We start from the raw sequence: 19,197 nt of genomic DNA on the forward strand, positions 1-19,197 counted from the left end.
TTTTATGGTTTTTAGTTTGTGAATATTATTCCTTTTTTAACCTACAGGAAAAGAAGTTTGATTTGATCTGGAACCGGGCTCAGTCCTGTCCAACAGTAAGTTTCTGGACTGCTTATCAATGCTGCCAAACAAGAATGTTTTCTAACCTATCTCTTCGTGCTCCATGCTGTCTCACACTATAGTTCTGTTTATTTAACAAAGATGCTTATGTATTGATTGTACTAAGTGAAATGTTTAGCTTTATGAAATCTTGTGCATTTGGCCCAGTAAGTCTCTGGCTTTTTAGATACATCTCAGCCATTTATGATGTGGATCTCACTCAACAGTATAAGTAAATGTTGGATGCAGCACCTTAGCCATAATATTTTCAACTTCCTTTAAGTGTCAGTTTTATTAGCAGTTTTCTTTTCAGTTTTGGCCATCTTATCCTGATTATATGTACCTAAAAGAAGTTATGAGATTGTTGCTGTAGTAATGAACTACCAGAAGACCTAAGGGAAGGGAATAGATGAGGTGGGCCAGGTGACTTGGTAATAATTTTTAGGATTCTCAAAAAAATTTTCCAAACATTGTCAAGAGAAAATAAAAAACCTCTACCTAAATGGAGAGATATACCATGTTCATGGACTGTGTGGCTCCATATTGTTGTCATTTCTCCTTAAATTGGTTTCTAGACTATAATCCCAATAAAAATCCCAATAGGTTTGTTTTTTTTTTAAGAAGTTGTCAAGCTGATTTTAAAAACTTATTTAGATATCCAAAGAACTTAGAATAACAAAACAATTTTGAAAAAGAACAACATTAGAGGACTTACATTATCTCATTTTAAGATTATAAGCTATAGTAATGAAGGCCATATGGTATTGGCATAAAAATAGACATATAGTTCAATGGAACAGAGTAGAGAATCCAGAAATAGACCAACATATGTGCAGTCAGTTGTTTTTCAGCAAAGGGGCCAAGGTGATTAAATGGGCAAAAGGATAATCTTGCTCTTATCTTACACCATGTCTAACAACTCAGAATAGATCATAGAATCTTAGTGATCTTGGATTTAGCAAAGATTTTTTTAAGTACATTACAAAAAGCAAACTATTAAAAGAAAAAATATTAGCCCTGGCCAGTTTGGCTCAGCGGTTAGAGCGTCAGCCCACGGACCAGAGGAACCCGGGTTTGGTTCCTGCTAAGGGCACGTACCTCGGTTGCAGTTTGTCCCTGGCCCTGGTTGGGGTTTGTGGGTGGCATCCAGTCGATGTGTCTCTCTCACATCGATGTTTCCTTCTCTCTCTCTTCCTCCCGTTCTCCCTCCTGCTCTGTCTGAAGATAAATGCAAAAATGTCCTTGGGTGAGGATAAAAAAAACAACAATTAAAAAAAAAAGAAAGAAAAAATATAAATAAATTACATTTTATCAGAATTAAAAATTTCTGTTTTATACCCATGTTCATAGCAGCATTAGTGGCAATAGCCAAAAGGTGGAAGCAACCCAAGTGTCCAGTGATGGGTGAATGAATATATAAAATGTAGTGTGTATGTGTATGTATGTGTGCACATGTATGTATATAAATAGCTTATAAAAGGAAATTCTGCCCTGGCCGGTTTGGCTCAGCGGTTAGAGCGTCGGCCTGCGGTCCGGAGAGAACCGGGTTCAGTTCCCGCTAAGGGCACGTACTTCGGTTGCAGTTTGTCCCCGGCCCTGGTTGGTCATGTGGGTGGCAGCCACTCGATGTGTCCCTTCACGTCGATGTTTCTCTCTCTCTCTCCCTTCCTCTCTCTCCCTCCCACTCTATCTGTACAAAAAATGGAAAAATGTCCTCGGGTGAGGATAAAAAAAAAAAAGGGAAATTCTGACACATGCTACAACATGGATGAACCTTGAAGACATTATGCTAAATAAAATAAGCCAGTCACAAAATGACAAATACTGTATGATTCCACATATGTATGAGGTACTTAGTGTAGTCAGATTTATAGACAGAAAGTAGAATGGTGGTTGCCAGGGCCTGGGGGGAAAGGGGATAGAGAATTACTCTTTAATGAATATGGAGTTTCAGCTTGGGAAGATGAAGAAAGTTTTGGAGATGAATGGTGGTAATGGTTGCACAACATTGTGAATGTACTTAATGCCACTGAATAGTACACTTAAAAATAGTTAAAATGGTAACTTATATGTAATGTATATTTTACCACAATAAAATAATTAAAATTTTCTACTTCTCAAAAGACATTGTTACGAAAATGAAAAGATTAGCCACAGACTGGGAGAAAATATTTGCAAGACATATATTAACAAATGACTTATATCTAAAATATATTAAAAACTTGCCTGGCTGGTGTGGCTCAGTGGATTGAGCATTGTCCCATGGACTGAGAGGTCCTGGTTCAATTCCTGGTCAGGGCACATGCCTAGGTTGCTGGCTCCATTCCCATTAGGAGGCGTGCAGGAGACAGCCGATCCATGTTTCACACATCGATGTTTCTATCTCTCCCTTCCTCTCTCTAAGAAAATCAATAAAAACATATTTAAAAAAATATATATATTTATATATATTAAAAACTCTTATAACTTAATAATAAGAGGACAGGCAATCCAATTGACAAGTTGTCAGCCTGGCCAGTATGGCTCAGTGGTTGAGCGTCAGCCCAGGTACCGGGAGGTCGCCAGTTTGATTCCTGGTCAGGGCAGATGCCCAGGTTATGGGTCTGATCTCCAGTGCGGGGCATGTAGGAGGCAGCCAGTCGATGTTCTCTCGTCAGTTTTTCCATCTCTCTCTCCCTCTCCCTCCCTCTCTGAAATCAATAAAGAAAAAAAAACTTAGGAACAAAAAAAAGGTCACTTCATTGGAGTAGCTGGTAAACACCTAAAAAGGTGCTTGACATTAGTCATAATGGGGCTACAAATTAAAACCACAGTAAGATACCACTAGTATGACTAAAATTAAAAAGACTGACCATACCAAGTGTTGCTGAGGATATGGAGCAACTAGAACTCTCATGTATTACTGATAAGAATGTAAAATGGTACAACCACTTTGAAAACAGTGAGGCCATTTCTTTAAAAGTTAAGCATATACCTGCCATACTACCCAGCCATTCTACTTCTAGATATTTCCCCAAGAGAACTGAAAGCACAAGTACGTACAATGACTTGTACACGAATGTTCATAGTAGCTTATAACAAAATACTGAAAAATATCCAAGTCTATCACAGGTGAATGAATAAAAGAATTGTGGTATGTGTGTACATGTATACAATCAAATGATATTCAGGAATTAGAAGGAATGAACTATTGATATATGTAACAACATGGATAGATCACAAAATAATTATGCTGAATGAAAGAAGCCAAACCAAAAATAATTATAGGTTCTGCAGTTCCATTTATACAAAATTCTATAAAACGCAGACTGATTGGTAGTGACAGAAACCAAATCACTGGTTGCTTAGGGACAGTTGGGGAGAAGGTATGAATTACAAAAGACTTTTTGGAGAAGGTGTTCATTATGTTGATTGTGGTAATGATTTCATAGTATACATATATTGAAACTCATCTAATTGTGTACTTTCAATATGTATAACTTATTATACTTTAAATATACCTCAATAAAGCTCCAAAATTTTTTTCTTAAGGGGCCACCTATTAGGCACTGAGGTTATCTCATCTAATAATAAAACAGCCTGAGTGGTTGGCAATAAGGAGACAATTCATGATTGATGCATGTTGGATTGATTATACTTTGTTTTGCTATCATTCTCTCCTCTACCACTCATCCCCAATTCTAAACATTTCAAGTATAAAACTAATTATTTCTTGGTGTTCAGAGCTACAGTATCAGCCTCAAATGGTAAAGTATGAAGTATTACAGTAAATGGAACAAAAAGGTAATTCAGCAGAATTAGGAAGTTTAGAAATTGAAAAAGACCCAAATGTTTATCAATGGAAGAATAGATAAATTGTGTTAAATTTCTATAGAGTTTCACAAAACAGTGAAAATGAATAAATTAGAGTTATAGTTATCAACATGGATAAATCTCAGAAGTATAATGTAAAGTGAAAAAAGCAAGTTGCAAAAGTATGCATATAGTTTGATAAGATTTATATTTCAAAACATGCAAACAGTATTGTTACTTGTTTATGGATATGTACATACACATTAAAAGTATATAAGCCTGCCCTGGCTGGTTTGGCTCAGTGGTTAGAGTGTCAGCCGGTGGACCAGTGAGTCACGGGTTCGATTCCAGTCAAGAGCACGTACCTTGGTTGTGGTTTGTCCCTGGCCCTGGTTGGGGTCATGTGGGAGGCAACCAGTCAACCAGTCGATATATCCTTTCAAGTCGATGTTTCTCTCTCCCTCCCTCCCACTTTATCTGAAGATAAATAGAAAAATATACATATCCTTGGGTGAGGATTAAAAAAAAATAAAAGTGTATAAAGTGTATAAACCTGAAATGCAGGATTGGAATGGGTTACACAGAGAGAGTTTCAGTTGGATGTCTAATGCTCTCTTTCTTAGGTGGGTTGGCAAGAGGATGTATGTTTGTTACATTATTTTTGTATGAATTTCATTTTAAAAAATGTTTTAAATCCAACATTGAAGAAATGGAGTGAATGATACAAGTGGTTGAACATAGAGGGAATTATTTTATTAATTCATCTACCTCCTTGTATATTTGTTTCCCACAGTTTCTGTGTGCACTACCAAGAAGAGAAGGCTATGAGTTCTTTGTAGGACAATGGTCAGGCACTGAACTCCACTTCACTGCACTTATAAATATTCAGGTAGGTGGCTTATGCTAGAGGAAAGAGGCCTACCCCTTTGTGGGACCATGAGCCCTTGCTGAGGCTTGAGGACACAATATCTACTCACCCTCAGGAGTATTTGCTTTGGCATTGATGAATTGTCATACTTGGTATGATGGGCTAGCTTTCTAGGCCCTATTCAATACCTAGAAATTGAAAAAAAAAAAACAAAAAAAACCCTGCGACATGACTACTTGGACTCTCTCCGGTCTCTTCCCCAGATCTCTGAAACATTTACTACATGTGCCTCACTTAACAAACATGGGTGAGTTATAGTGGTTGTCTTTTTAACCTTAAGATAGGATTCATGTCTTACATGCATTTTATTAATCAAGTCAGCACTTTCCAAGGTGCTAGCCACATAGTTTCCATTTCATAGATGTTTTTTTGTTTGCTTTCCTCTTTCCTTTTCCTTTGTTTTATTCCCAAATATTAGATTAAGTTTGATTCAAAGCATTTGAAGCTTTTAAAATAAAAGTCAGTATTTTATATCAGGTCATAACTAGGTTTGATATTCTATATTTGGAGGCCAAATCTGGCACACACACACCAAAAAAGCCATGTATTATAAGGATTTTGAAGTTGGGGTAAAGGGAGTACAAAATAGAATGAGAGGGCAGCTTTCACTTTGTTATTTTATAATTCTTCTAAAAATCATTTATTGGGCACAAACTATGATAACCAACATTTTATATACTTACTATGTACCAGATTTGTCTATATATTGTCATTTAGTCCTCACAAATATCCCATGAGATAGTCACTATTATTATTTCTATTTATAGAGAAAAAGTAGGCTTGGAGAAGTTAGTTCACACCGCTAAGTGGTAGAGCTGGATTAGATTGACTCCATGTTATTGACTCCAAAGTCTATGAACTTAACCATTAGCCTATTGTGTTGAAAACTATTCTAGGACCTAGATAACTATGAGCCAAAGTCCCTGCCTTCATGAGGCTCATTTAAGAAAAAGATCCTTGAACAGAATTATGATAAAAATGATCAATATAGAAGTATGTTCAGGAGAACTGAAAGGCTGAACTATTAAAAGTACCCTAGCAATACTTAGATATTGATAATTAAAAGGACTCTTGCTGAAAGTTTAGAGATGAAACCCAGAGATCTTTTTTTTGAATGTGTAGTCCTCCAACACTACATGAGGTCTTTAGCTTTGAACCCAGCCTCTCTTCCTAGTCCGGATTGAAGTCTGCTAACCACTGCCCTGTCCATTCTTCATGAAATTATGTTCTCATTCTTCTTTTCCCCCTACCTCCCACCCAGATTGTATTTTAAAACTGCACATTACAAATCTGGCCCATGTGCAAACTCTCCAGCTGTTTGCTACAGCTTAAAAGAGCTCAGTCTTCAGAGCCAGCCAAGGGGAGTAGATTTCAGCTGTGAAATGCACTAGTCCATAAAAGTGGCAATTACACAGGCATATTGCTTTCTTTAGAACTTGATTTGGTAGCTGCTTGTGCCGTTTTGTTTTTAAATATATGGCCATGATGAAGGATTCACTGCCTACTGTAAACATTTTCTGGGAAAAGAGCCAAACCTTTTTCAATTGAAGACACAAATAACACTGTGCAAACTGTCACTTGCACTGCACCTTGGCAGGCCTGCCCACCCCCCACATACCAGTCCTCCGACTCACTAGACACCCAAGGGGCTGTAAGAGCCAGAATTTCCTCCCGACTCTCTATTGCTTTGAAATTGCAGTTTTGTTGTGGTGGTACCTTATTGAGCCTTGATAAGTGTTCCTCCTCACAGACCCGAGGGGAAGCTGCAGCCAGCCAGCTGATTTTATATCACTACCCTGAACTTAAGGAAGAAAAGGGCATAGTACTGATGACAGCAGAAATGGATTCTACGTTTCTGGTAAGAATCAACTTTTACCTCTTTGGATTTACCTGGTAGCTTTAAAGGTGTTATTCTTTGGCAAAAGCTCAAGAGGTAAAATTCGAGGGATCTGCGTGTATTTGTTTCTTATTTAAAATTGACAATAGCAAGGTCTTGCTCAAGTTCTTCCAAGTTGAAGTTAGTACAGATCCTCAATCACTTCTTTGCAATTTTGAAGTCCAAACGCTCTGAAAACATCCTGCACCTATTACCTTTCTAAAATTATAAAATTCTGACTTCAACCCAGCTGGTGTAGCTCAGTGGTAATGGATCAAGAGATCACCAGTTCAATTCCCAGTCAGGGCACATGCCCAGGCTCGATCCCCAGTACGGAGCGTGCAAGAGGCAACTGATCAATATGTCTCATTGATGTGTTTTTGGTTTTTTTTATCCTCATGAGGACATTTTTCCATTCTTTATTCAGACTGAGTGGGAGGGAGAGAGAAGAAGAGAGAGAGAGAGAAACATCGACGTGAAAGGGACACATCGAGTGGCTGCCACCCGCAGGACCCAACCAGGACCGGGGACAAACTGCAAACGAAGTACATGCCCTTAGCGGGAATCGAACCCGGGCCTCTCTGGACCACAGGCCGATGCTCTAACTACTGAGCCAAACCGGCCAGGGCTCATTGATGTTTTTATCTCTCCCTCCCTCTCCCTTCATCTCTCTCTAAAAATCAATAAAAATATATTTAAAAAATAAAGTAAAATAAAATTCTGACTTCAAAACACATCAGGCCTCAGGAGTTTTAGGTAAGAGACTGGACAAGTAAATGGCTTCTTAAGTGTAGAGAAGAGTTCAAGGCTAGTGTAGTTAGTGCTCAATCTTTTATCATCCACACTGTTCACATGTACAACATTCCTCATACAGTGTGATTTCCCTTGCTCCCTTTCCCATTCCCTGGATAAAGCGTCAACCATATGCCCATAGGTAATGATATCTATTGTGTTTGTTCTCCCTGTGTACCCAGGGCTGGGAGCAGTTTGATGATGACTGGACAACCTATTTCTCTAGTCTTTGCTTATTTTAGTGTCATTTATCTGGCAGCATTTAAGTTCAGGATGTCCTCAAGATACTGGCCATTTTCATGCCTCTTTTCCCTGAGATTTTTCATTACTTATTTTTCTCACTTATTTTTCCTCTCTCTCTTACTTGCTGCATACAGGGAAGGAAAAAGTGATGGTACTCAGGTAGTATTTCAGTTTCTATTAGCAGTAAGTAGCAGTAAGTCCCAAGTCTTAGATACAGTTGGGACTCTACTTTTCTGTCTGTTATTCCTGAAACTGTTCAGTCCCATTTCTCCTATTCTTCCTTCCACCCATCGTACTCAGCTGCAGGTTACCCAAAATCCTATCCAGAAGAATGGAGTTGCCATTAACTGAGATAAACAAGATTGCAGGAGAAAAAGGTTTGGAAGGAAGATCAGGAGCTCAGTTGTGGCCATGTGAAATCTGAGATGCCTATTAGATTTCCAAGTAGTAGGCAGTTAGATATATGAGCCTGGAGTTCAGAGGAGAGGTCCAGGCTCGATATATAAATATAGGAGTTGTCAGCATATGGATTGTTATTTAAAGCTGCGAGACTGAATGAAATCATCAAGGAAGTAAATGGAGATAGAAAAGAGAAGAGGTCTAAGAACTGAGCCCAGTGGAGATGAGGAAGCATCAGCAAAGAAGATTTAAAAGAAACAAGTCAGTGATGTAGGCCGAAAACTAAGATGGTTGAATGCCTGGAAGTTGAGATAAAATGTTTCAAGGAATTAGGAGTGCTCAACTGGCCAATTCTCTCTTGCTAATAGGGAAAGTAAGACAAGGACTGAGAATTTACTACATCACAACATGGAAGTCATGGGGGACCTTCATCAGGGACTTTTCAAAAGGAGCAGTAGGATAAATGCATAATTGGAGTACATTTAAGAGAGTATGGAAAGGTCCTGGCTGGTTTGGCTCAGCGGTTGGAGCATTGGCCTGTGGACCAGAGAGTCCCAGGTTTGGTTCCCGCTAGGGGCATATACAAATCAGTCAATCAATCAATCAATCAATCAAAGAGAGTATGGAAAGAGAAATTAGAGTAAGCATAAACAGCCCTGGCCAGTTTTGCTTAGCGGTTAGAGCATCGGCCTGCGGACCAGAGAGTCCCAGGTTCAGTTTCTGCTAAGAGCACGTACCTCGGTTGCAGTTTGTCCCTGGCCCCGGTTGGGTTTGTGTGGGTGGCAACCACTCAATGTGTCTCTCTCACATCGATGTTCCTCTCTCTCACATCGATGTTCCTCTCTCTCACATCAATGTTCTCCCTCCCACTGTATCTGAAGATAAATGCAAAAATGTCCTCGGGTGAGGATTAAAAAAAAAAAAATAGAATAAGCATAAACAAGTCTGAAGAGGGGAAGGAAAGAGCAGGGCAATACCTGGAGGGGAGAAGTGAATGAGAAGGTTTTTTTGTTCTGTTTTAAATATGGGAGAAATAATGTTTGGATGCTGATAGAAAGACCCAGTAGAGAGGGAAATATTGATCACGAGGAGAGAGGAAAGAAATGTTGAAGAGAGATTTTTGAGTGGGTAAGTCTGGGCATGAGGAAAATATAAAAACAGGTGAAAAGCCAGGATGTAAGGACACAAATACAGTTAAACGGATAGAGGTGGTGGTAGCCGGTAGAACTTCTCTCTAGATTGCTTAGTGAAAAGAAAGCTGAGAGCGTGGATGGAAGAATGAATAGGTGTAGCACAATAGAGTGGAAAAGAGAAAGTCTGAAATCGTTGACTAGGGCAGGAGTCAGCAAACTACATACAGCCTGTGGGCCAAATCCAGTCCACTATCTGTTTTTAGAAGGCCCATGAGTTAAGAATGTGTTCTACATCTTTAAATGGCTGGGGGAAGGGAGGCAAACCTAAAGAAGGTTTTATGACCTGTGAAAAGTATATGAAATTCAAATTTCAGTGTCTGTATAAAAAGTTTTATTGGAACACAGCCGTGATTATCATTTACATATTATCTATGGCTGTTTTAGGTCTGCAACTGAGAGTTGAGTAATTACAACAAAAACTATAGGTCCCATAGAGCCTAAAATATTAACTGTCTCCCCTTTACAGAAAGTGTATGCCTGCCTGTGGCCTAGGAGCATGGAAGAGAATGCCTATGTGGGTGCCGGCACAGAAAGAGGGCTGAGAGTTGGATTTAACTAGGGTTATGGTTTACCCAAGTGATATGATGAAGTAAAACAGCAACCAGGAAGATAGAGGTAAAGGCAAAGGAGTGAATATAGTTGTTGACCATGGAATGCTAGCTGGATAAAGAGGGAAGTGAAAACATAAGTGAGGTTAGAAACAATTCTGTCCTAGTGGAGTTAAAAGGTTTTTGAAGTTGGGGGTGAGCTTAAAAGATAGGAAAATAGTAGACAAAGCAGGGGCGTTTCAAATTGAGATTTGGAGGAGATATAGTTACCAATAATGACAAGGTTTAAGATTTGAACTGAGGAGTGAGTGACATAAAGATTACACTTTATTTTGTGATCTTCAGCAAAGCACAGCCTCTAACCATATTAAAAGTGCACTCTGGCAGTCAGAGAAGAGCCCTTCTACTTTGGCTTTTTAATTTTAATGGTTTTATTGATTTATTTTGTTAGAGAGAAAGAAAGGGAGATAGAAACTGCAATGTGAGAGAACCATCTATTGGCTGCTTCCTGCACACCCCCTACTAGGGATCAAGCTTGCAACCCGGGCATGTGCCCTCACTGGGAATCGAACCAGGACCTCTCAGTCCATGGGATGATGTTCAATCAATCCACTGAGCCACACTGGCCAGGCTGGCTTTTTAAAATGTATTTATTTATATATTTTAGAGAGAGAGGAAGGGAGAGAAACATTAATGTGAGGAAAAAGCATCTGTCAGCTGCCTCCTGCATGCCCCATACTGGGGATCGAACCCTCAACCTGGCATGGCATGTGCCCTGACCGGGAATCAAACCAGCAACCTTTCAGTGTACAGGACAATGCCCAGCCAACTGAGCCACACTAGCCAGGGCTACTTTGGCATTTTAACCACCTCACTTTGGTGGTCTCAAACTGTACACGGTTCCCATTATCATTAAAATTTGCTTCCTGGCCTTAATAACATTTAACAGCATACCAGACAACAAACACAGAGTGGGGCAAAAATAGGTTTACAGTTGTTTATATGGAAAATAATAAACTCTGTTTTGTATACTCACAACTGTAAACCTACCTTTGCTCCACCCTGGATTTGCCTTGTATAAGTCAACTTGACTGTGAATGTCCAGTGTAGTACAGTAAGTCCTTTATGTTGTCGGTAGGTTCTTAGAACTGCGGCAAATTGACATATAACAAAACCAGTTTTACCATTGGCTAATTGATACACACAACAGTTAAGTTCCTACAGCATCACATCAGTATTATAACAAAACAACATTAAATGAAATGATGTTATTTGAGGAACTGCTGTACAGAATTAGACATGTTAGAAGTTATTGTAGAGTTGTGTGATTCAGAGATGGGAAACCTAGAAATGTAATATGAATATATAATCACCTGCATATTCGTGCATGAATTTGTACTTAGGCATAGTATTTCCAAATACAGTAATCTAAATACATGGAAACTAGAGGTTTCTTCTTAACTAACTTTAATGCTGAGAATTTAGTAGAATATTAGAAAACTTTATCTGGTTTCATATCTATGTCAATAGATGATTTCATTGGATTGCAGTAAGTGCTAGAATAGAAACCTGCACAGCTTTCTGTGGGGAGGGGTTCCCTGACCCAGAAGGAGGAAAAAAGATTTCCTAGAGATGATGCCTGTGCTGGACCTTCAAAAATGAGCCAGAGTTTAGCCAGGTAAAGAGAGGTGAGAGGGAGAGGGGAATGTTCCACACAGCGCAAATAGCATAAGTAAGTTCTATGTGGTGTAAACTGACTTGCAGTATTACAAACAGTTTGGTATCACTGATATAAAAAAAGGTTTAGTGGGTTATGTTTAAAGGTTTAGTTTTATCTTGAAGACACAAAAGAGTCACTGGAGAAGAGAGAATGACCCCAGAAATATATAGTGAGTACAATGGGCCAGGTTTGGTAAATTGATCATAGCTATGAAAATTGAAAGAGAAGGAGAAATCGGGTTTAATATACCTCCTTATTGAGCAACACAGGGAGTTAATATGTTTATCTTCTAGGGTCTTGGAAAGAGAGGAGACTACTTACTGTTTCATATTGTGAGTTAAGAGAACAAAAGGCAGGGGGCGAATACAGCGCTGGGTGCTTTCCATTACCCTCGAGAGGCACATGCAGATAGCTCCCTGTGTCTAACACCCCTACCCGCTGCGCTAGGGGTCTTCAAACCAGTAGAAGGAACCCTTATCTAAACAAAACCTTACTATGTCAACTCCAGGGTAGAATAGCTGAAACAGGTGAAGGGACCTGGGGCACCTCCACAGAGCCCCTATGACTCTGCTGTTGGAATAGCATTGTTCTAGAATGAACACAGCGGAGAGAACCCCTACTTTCACCATCCTAAGCCTCAAATAAACATTGATTGTCAGAGGCCCTACAGTTCAGGTGCTCAGAGAATGGTGATATCTGCCTCAGATTATGGTAATGCATTTGCTTTAGAAATAGTCTGCTCTTGAGACATGTTTGAGTATAAAAAAGGTAAAATTGATGAAGCAGAGCTAACACCTTGATCGATTTTAATTGTCTTGCCCCACCAGAAACAGTACAGGGTGAAGTGGTGGGAGTACCAGTTTGGGAGTCCGGAGGTCTGGGCCTGTCTCTGCCACTTGCTAGCCACATGACCTTGGGCCTATCCCTGGACCTCATCTGCTTTGGTTTTTTGGCTTATTAAATGAGGACTGGGTGATCTCTGAGGCCCCTCCAGCTCTGAAATTCTATTAATTTGAAATAGGCAGCATTTTGGAAAAAGGCTTTTGATTGAAGATCCAGTCTCAGAGATTAGTGCCTGCTTGTGAGAAAATGACCTGAAAGCCCACTGGGAGAGAATGGAGAGAAAGCGGCCTAGGGTATTTATAAACCTGTCTTCATCATTCTCTAGTTAGACATAGCACACTTTTAACAGTCAGTTTTACTGGCAATTTTCCATTATCCTTTGGGGTTAGGTTTTGGCTATATGAACACAATGATAATGAGTACGTGTCTCCAACTAGGTATAACTAGAGAATGTATAGGTAGCAAAAGAGTTGTTTGAAGTAACTCTTATAAGATTTCAAAAATGTAGCCTATGTCCTGAACCCACCTGTCTGGTCACCATTTCCCTGCCTCTTAGCTTTCCAGAAGGTGGCCCCTTTCCTTCCCTGAGGCTATTAGGCTGGTGCATTAGTTAGAAATGGCTGCGTAGCAGATTACCCCAAACTTAGTGGTTTAAAACAAAAATGTATTACCTCATAGTTTCTGTGAGTCAGGAATTCAAGAGCAGCATAGCTGGGTGGTTCTGGCTCAATCTCTCATGAAATTTCTGTCAAGATGTTGGCCAGGGCCACAGCCATTGAAGGTTGATTGGGCTTGAGGATCAGCCTCTGACCCCACTCTCATGGCTGTTGGCAGGAGGCCTCAAGTTTCCTTGCTATGTTGGCTTCTCTGCAGGGCGACTTAAATGTCCTCGTGACATGGCAGCTGACTTTCCCAGAGCAAGTGATTCAAGAGAGACAGCAAGACAGAAACTACAATGTCTTTTGTGACTTAAAGGCAGAAGTCACTCTCTGTCATACCACTGTAGTCTGTTTGTTAGATGCAAGTCAGTAAGTACAGCCTGTACTCAAAGAAAGGGAAACGAGGCTCCATCAAGGGGGAGTGTCAGGATTTGTGGACGAAATGGAAACTGTCACAGCGGCTTTGGCACTAGTTTTCTGACCAACGTTGTATCAAGAACGGGTTTTATTTGAGTGTGTCTGGTTAGTCAAGAACTTAGTACTTCTCCTGGCCGGTTTGGCTCAGTGGTAGAGCGTCGGCCTGCGCACCAATGAGTCGCGGGTTCGATTTCGGCCAAAGGCACATACCTCAGTTGCAGTTCATCCCTGGCCCTGGTCAGGATCGTGCAGGAGGCAACCAGTCAGTGTGTCCCTCTAATGTCACGTCAATGTTTCTCTCTCTCTCTCTCTCTTTCTCTCCCTCTCCCCCTCCCACTCTGTCTGAAAATAAATAGAAAAAAATATCCTCAAGTGAGGATTAAAAAAAAGAACTTAGTACTCACAAACAAACGCTTGGAACTGAGTAACTATTGTTCTCCCCCCCCCTTATTTTTATTTATTTTCTTTTTATATTAAATTTTTTTCTTTATTGATTTTAGAGAGGAAGGGAGAGGGAGAGAGAGGTAGAAACATCGATGAGAGAGAACATTGATGCCCCCCACTGGGGATTGGGCCCACAACCTGGGCATGTGCTCTGACCGGTGACCTCTTGGTGCATGGGTTGACGCTCAGCAATTATAAAGGAACTGAATGAAGAGGGAAATTATGAGCATATGCAATAATTTAGTCAAACATTCACCAGCTGTCACTCTGTGCAGGGTTATAAAACAAGCACATATACTTTGAGGAATTCATACTAGGGAAGATAGACAAGGAAAAAAGAAAAGGACAAATACAATATTGTATGATAAATACTATGATCGCCTTGACTGATGTAGTTCAATTGGTTGAGTGTCATCCTGTGGCCGGTTCAATTCCCAGTCGGCACATGCCTGGGTTGTGGGCTCTATCCCTGGTAGGGGGCATGCAGGAGGCAGCCAATTGATGTTTCTCTTTCACATCGCTGTTTCTCTCTCTCTTTCTCTCCCTTCTTCTTTCTCTAAGAAAAAAATAAAAACATTTTTTTAATAAAAGATACTGTGATAGAAGTAAGCATGGGGTAATCTGGGTACACAGAGAGGGGCCACCTAACTGAGACTTGGAAGATCAGGAAGTTGGGGAAGCTTCCTGAAGCAGTGATCCTGGGTGAGGGTCCACTTGCCATAGGACTCAAACACAGAGCTTTGTGTTCCTGTGCCAGGAGAGACCTCACAGTCCTTTTTACCTTACAGAACGTTGCTGAGGCGCAGTGCATTGCCAACCAAGTCCAGCTCTTCTATGCCACTGAACGGAAGGAGACCTATGGATTAGTGGAGACCTTTAACTTCAGACCAAATGAGTTCAAATATATGTCTGTCATCGCTGAATTGGAGCAAAGTGGACTTGGAGCAGAATTGAAATGTGCCCAGAACCAGGATAAGACTTAGAGCCGTAAGAGTTGGCTCCTTACAGAGTCTGCTCAGCTCTGGATAGTCTGGAGCTCACCCATTCCCTTGAACTCCCAGGAGCTCAGCATCTATAATGTGCAGTCTCTGAGGAGTTGCCCTGTATGCTTATGCAAGAAGTAATCATGGAGGTGAACCCTATTACTTAATATTCAGGAACAAAGGTAGCCAAACATTCTGATAATTATCTCAGCATACTTGAGGTTCCCTTTTTAAGTGTTTGAGGTCATAGTCAGAGATAGCCAAGGATCCACAGAATGGTTGACTTAATTTTACATAGTGTAACATTTTGTTACAAGGGCTTTTGCATTGTGGATATTTTCCAAATGCCTGTAGTTCCTCATCTTTATAAACTTGTGACAGGATAAGCTTGAAGACCTGCTATCGTTATATGTGGGCTTTATGTCCTCTTTTCAGGTGCCAGTTAGTTGGCCAAAAGCAAAACCCAAATATCCTGTTTAGACTCTGGAACAACCAGCCATTGCCATCAGGAGTAAGACTTCATCTAGACGCCCCCAGAGTTGCCTTTAGTGTAGCTGGTTTGAAGCATCAGTAGATTCCAGGCATACTTAAATACACAGGTACAGTGCCTGCATATTTTTAAACCATGGTTTGTGGCACCTGCTCCTCTAACTCTGCCTTTTAAAAGCTGTGTATTTGGAGTGTAGTGTAAATAAATCAACTTTTTTGTAAGGAAGGCTCAGTCCAGATTTGCATGTTTTTGTGATGTTGGGTGTTTTTTTTAAACAACTCTAAGCCATGCTAGTATTATATGAAAAAGTGGGTGGAAGCAAATGTTCCCAGATTGGAAGTGGAGAAAATATAGCAATAGAATAAAGTCTGGCTTACAATCTTTGTTACGCTCAACAGTGAAATCTAAGCTGTGTGCTATTGTGTCAGTGATATGAGCTGATTTGATCACAACTTACCTTTGAACTCAGTAGTTGTTGAAACACCAAAAATGAGAAAGGATATCTCCAGCGCTGGACACTCCCATGTAGTTTGTAGTGTCACTGTGGTGGCTCCAAGCTCAGTGATAGAGGAGGGTGGTGGTTACACACCAGCCTTTTGAACCTGCAGTCCCAGCCCCCCCACCATTATTGTTAACTGCCTCTGCTATGCCTTTCCTTTTCCTGCTCTGACACGCTCTACTTTGCTGCTGCCCGAGATCTGGTTGTACGAGACTGAATAGGGTGAATGGGAATGGAACCAGTACTTACAGAGTCTGTGTATGTTTTTCTTCATTACAGGTTGGGCCTGTCCCCAAGTTCTTTAAATGGGGTTGGACTTCCATTATTTTCTGAGCTGTGTCTTTTTTGTTGTACCTCTGAGTCTGTGTATAGAGACAGGTAGTGTTTGTTTAACCTGGAAAAGCTGCTACCCTTTCACAATTTCTCTGGAGACAGAGCTGTTTCCTAATGCAAATTCTGGACCTACCTCTGGTCCTGACAGTTAATTTTTTAAGAAACTTGAGTTTTGATGTTTTGAGTCCCAGGAATCTTTAGCATCAGGTGGTGTTGCTATTATAAGTATCTATGTTTGCTTTTCTATTCAGATGGACTCAGTTCCTAGCCATAGAACATTTTCATAACACCTCCACCAGAGGGTGAGAAAATGATAGGGGGGGACTGGCTGCTCATTTTATTGTTCCTCCCAGCTTTGCCCTAAACCCCCACTTGCCAAGAAAGGATGTATCCATGGACAGTTACACTGGACATGACCAAAGCACCATCTGGCTGTTCTTTATATTTACCTAGCAAGATCTGGCAAAGAACTAAAAGAAAATTGTAACATAAGTCAGTAAATTCATCTGCTGATGCAACATGGTGTTATAGAAAGTGGATAGTCTTTAAAGTCGAATGAATCTGGATTCAGATGTCAGTATTGCAATTCATTAGTCTATAATATTGAACAAATGATTTAAACTCTCTAATTCTGTTTATTCATCTGTAAAATTAGAATAATAATAATATCTACCTCATAGGATTATTGTGAGCATTAATTAATTAGAATACAGTAGAGCTTAGTAAATGTCAACTCCCTCCCTCTTGTCTACTTCCCCGCCTATCATTAAAGACCAACACAAATTAAGATGTGCATATCATTCTTCATTCCAGTTGAACAAGCAAACCTTATCTCACAGGTTCTCGAACTTTAAGTTGAAGTAGAATTACCTTGAACACTTCAGAATGCAGATTCCCAAGTCCCAAACTTCAGCCTACTGCATCAATCTTTGCAGGAAATGCTGGGAATCTGCATTTTAAGATGTGCTTCAGATGATTCAGCTGCAGGTGATTCACCAGCCACACTTTGAAAACCATTGCCTTATGTGTTCCTCACAAAAAATGCCAGGTCTTCCTTTCCTGTGGACATTAACCATAGAATTGGAGGCCTCTGTCCTTTGCCTCCCATAGTGGTCCCTTTTGCATATTCTGCATTATATTTATATATTTATGTGTCTTTTGCCCCCACTAGACTGTGAGCTCCTTGAGGGACAGGGTTTTTCTCCATTCCCAGTGCCAAGGACATGGCCTGGAACATAGAAGACACTCCGTTGTTTGTTGAATAAATAAATGACACGTATTTTAGCCAAAACATCATCTTGTGTGTGTGCGCGCCTATATTTAAATACTCTGAATTTAAGAGAATCTCTTAACACACTTAGATTGAGAATTTATTGAATAGGAATATTTGTAATCCAAGCTACCAAATTATAACAAAATCTCTGTAAGTCACCAATCTGCTGGCTCTCTGCCCAGTGCAATTCAATACCTACTCTGCCACTGCCACGTTAGGTGCTGATGCAGGAAGATGGGAAGGATCATTCCTGCTCTCAAGCTCTGTTCCAGCCATCACCTGTGTCTCTCTGGCCTCTGATTCTTTGCCTCATATCTAGCACCTGGTCATAGTTTGCCTTGTCTTGTTCTCAGGAGGTTTACACTGCTATTTCCTTCTTCTCTAACCAGTTTGGAAGCAGTTGCCACATGGTTTGTTTGTTTTGTTTGTTTGTTTGTTTGCAGTCTCCATAATACTGACCTTTGTTCAGCCTTGGAGAAGAGGTATAAATGACCACTTCCCCATTCCTTTGATTTAGCACTGATTCAGCGTTCATTAATATGTAGTGGGCACCTAGTATATGTCAAGCACAGGTGTAGGAAGCTAAGGAATAAGGCAATGAGCAGGACAGACAAGGCCCTTGTCATGAGTTTATATGCTTGTGAAGAAGACAAATGAATAACAAATTATTTCAAATACTGGTAGTGCTACGAAAATAAAATAATATAGAATGTGGAATGGAGGCAATAGCCTAATGGTCAAGAGCACCGTCTCTGCAAAGGTGACAACTGATACTTGAAGAAAAGCACCAGGTAAGGAGAACAGCATGTGCTGAGGCCTTGAGGCAGGGCCAGGTTCAGCATGCTTGTTGCTGGGCCCAGGTTTAAAAGTTTAGCCCTTGCCCTTGAGGAGCAAGGGAGAGACACGGACATGAATAATTACAATATGAGATACCTGACCAGTGCCATTTCAGAGAAGGAGCAAGGAGGGTTAAAGAACACTACTGGGTACTGTGGGGGATGTGAATTTTGCCAGACCATAGTACCTGGTGTGAAATGCTTGAGGAGATTAGACTTACAGCCAAAGACCCTTCCCCTTGATTTATTTTTTGGTTTTTTTATTTTTATTTTCAGATAGAGCAGAAGGAGAGAGGGGGAAGAGAGAGAGAAACATCGATGTGAGAGAGACACATCAAGTGGTTGCCACCCACACGACCCCAACTGGGGCTGGGGACAAACTGCAACCGAGGTACGTGCCCTTAGCGGGAACCGAACCCAGGACTCTAGTCCGCAGGCTGACGCTCTAACCTCTGAGCAAAACTGGCCAGGGCTATTTATTTTTATTTTTTGTTGATCCTCACCAAGGATATTTTCCCATTGATTTTTAGAGATAGTAGAAGGGAGGGAGGGAGGGAGAGAGAAACATCCATTGGTTGCCTCCTGTGTGACCCCGACCAGGGCTGGGGAATGAACCTGCAACCCAAGTACATGTCCTTGCCGGGAATCAAACCCATGACCCTTCGATCCACAGGCTGTTGCTTTAACTGCTGAACCAAATCAACCAGGGCTATGACCCTTCCCCTTTAAAAGCCACCTCTACCCAGCCAGTGTGGCTCATGGATTGAGCATCATCCCATGGACTGAGAGGTCCCAGTTCTATGCCTGGTCAGGACACATGCCTGAGTTGC

The 19,197-nt window shown here is 40.7% G+C and overlaps 1 protein-coding gene and 1 long non-coding RNA gene across 3 annotated transcripts in view; one reads left to right on the forward strand and one right to left on the reverse strand.

Annotated features, from left to right (window-relative positions):
* Positions 1 to 17,135, forward strand: part of ATPAF1 (ATP synthase mitochondrial F1 complex assembly factor 1) — a 31,389-nt gene extending 14,254 nt beyond the window's left edge. Inside the window, exons 6-9 of one of the 2 annotated variants that reach the window (XM_036255399.1) lie at positions 48 to 95; positions 4,685 to 4,780; positions 6,570 to 6,677; positions 14,742 to 17,135. In XM_036255399.1, coding sequence (XP_036111292.1) covers positions 48 to 95; positions 4,685 to 4,780; positions 6,570 to 6,677; positions 14,742 to 14,936 — 447 coding nt within the window. In that variant the 3' untranslated portion in view covers positions 14,937 to 17,135. The remainder of the gene's footprint in view (positions 1 to 47; positions 96 to 4,684; positions 4,781 to 6,569; positions 6,678 to 14,741) is intronic. The other variant, XM_036255400.1, reaches the window with a different exon arrangement.
* Positions 16,208 to 17,502, reverse strand: LOC118626093. The gene is made up of 3 exons (XR_004958864.1): positions 17,129 to 17,502; positions 16,708 to 16,728; positions 16,208 to 16,287 (listed from the first exon to the last, which is right to left on the reverse strand). It is a non-coding gene; the product is annotated as an uncharacterized LOC118626093 (long non-coding RNA).
* Positions 17,503 to 19,197: the final 1,695 nt, after the last annotated feature.

This window comes from Molossus molossus, unplaced genomic scaffold (genome assembly GCF_014108415.1).
Source record: "Molossus molossus isolate mMolMol1 unplaced genomic scaffold, mMolMol1.p scaffold_m16_p_12, whole genome shotgun sequence".
Classification (NCBI taxonomy): Eukaryota; Metazoa; Chordata; class Mammalia; order Chiroptera; family Molossidae; genus Molossus; species Molossus molossus.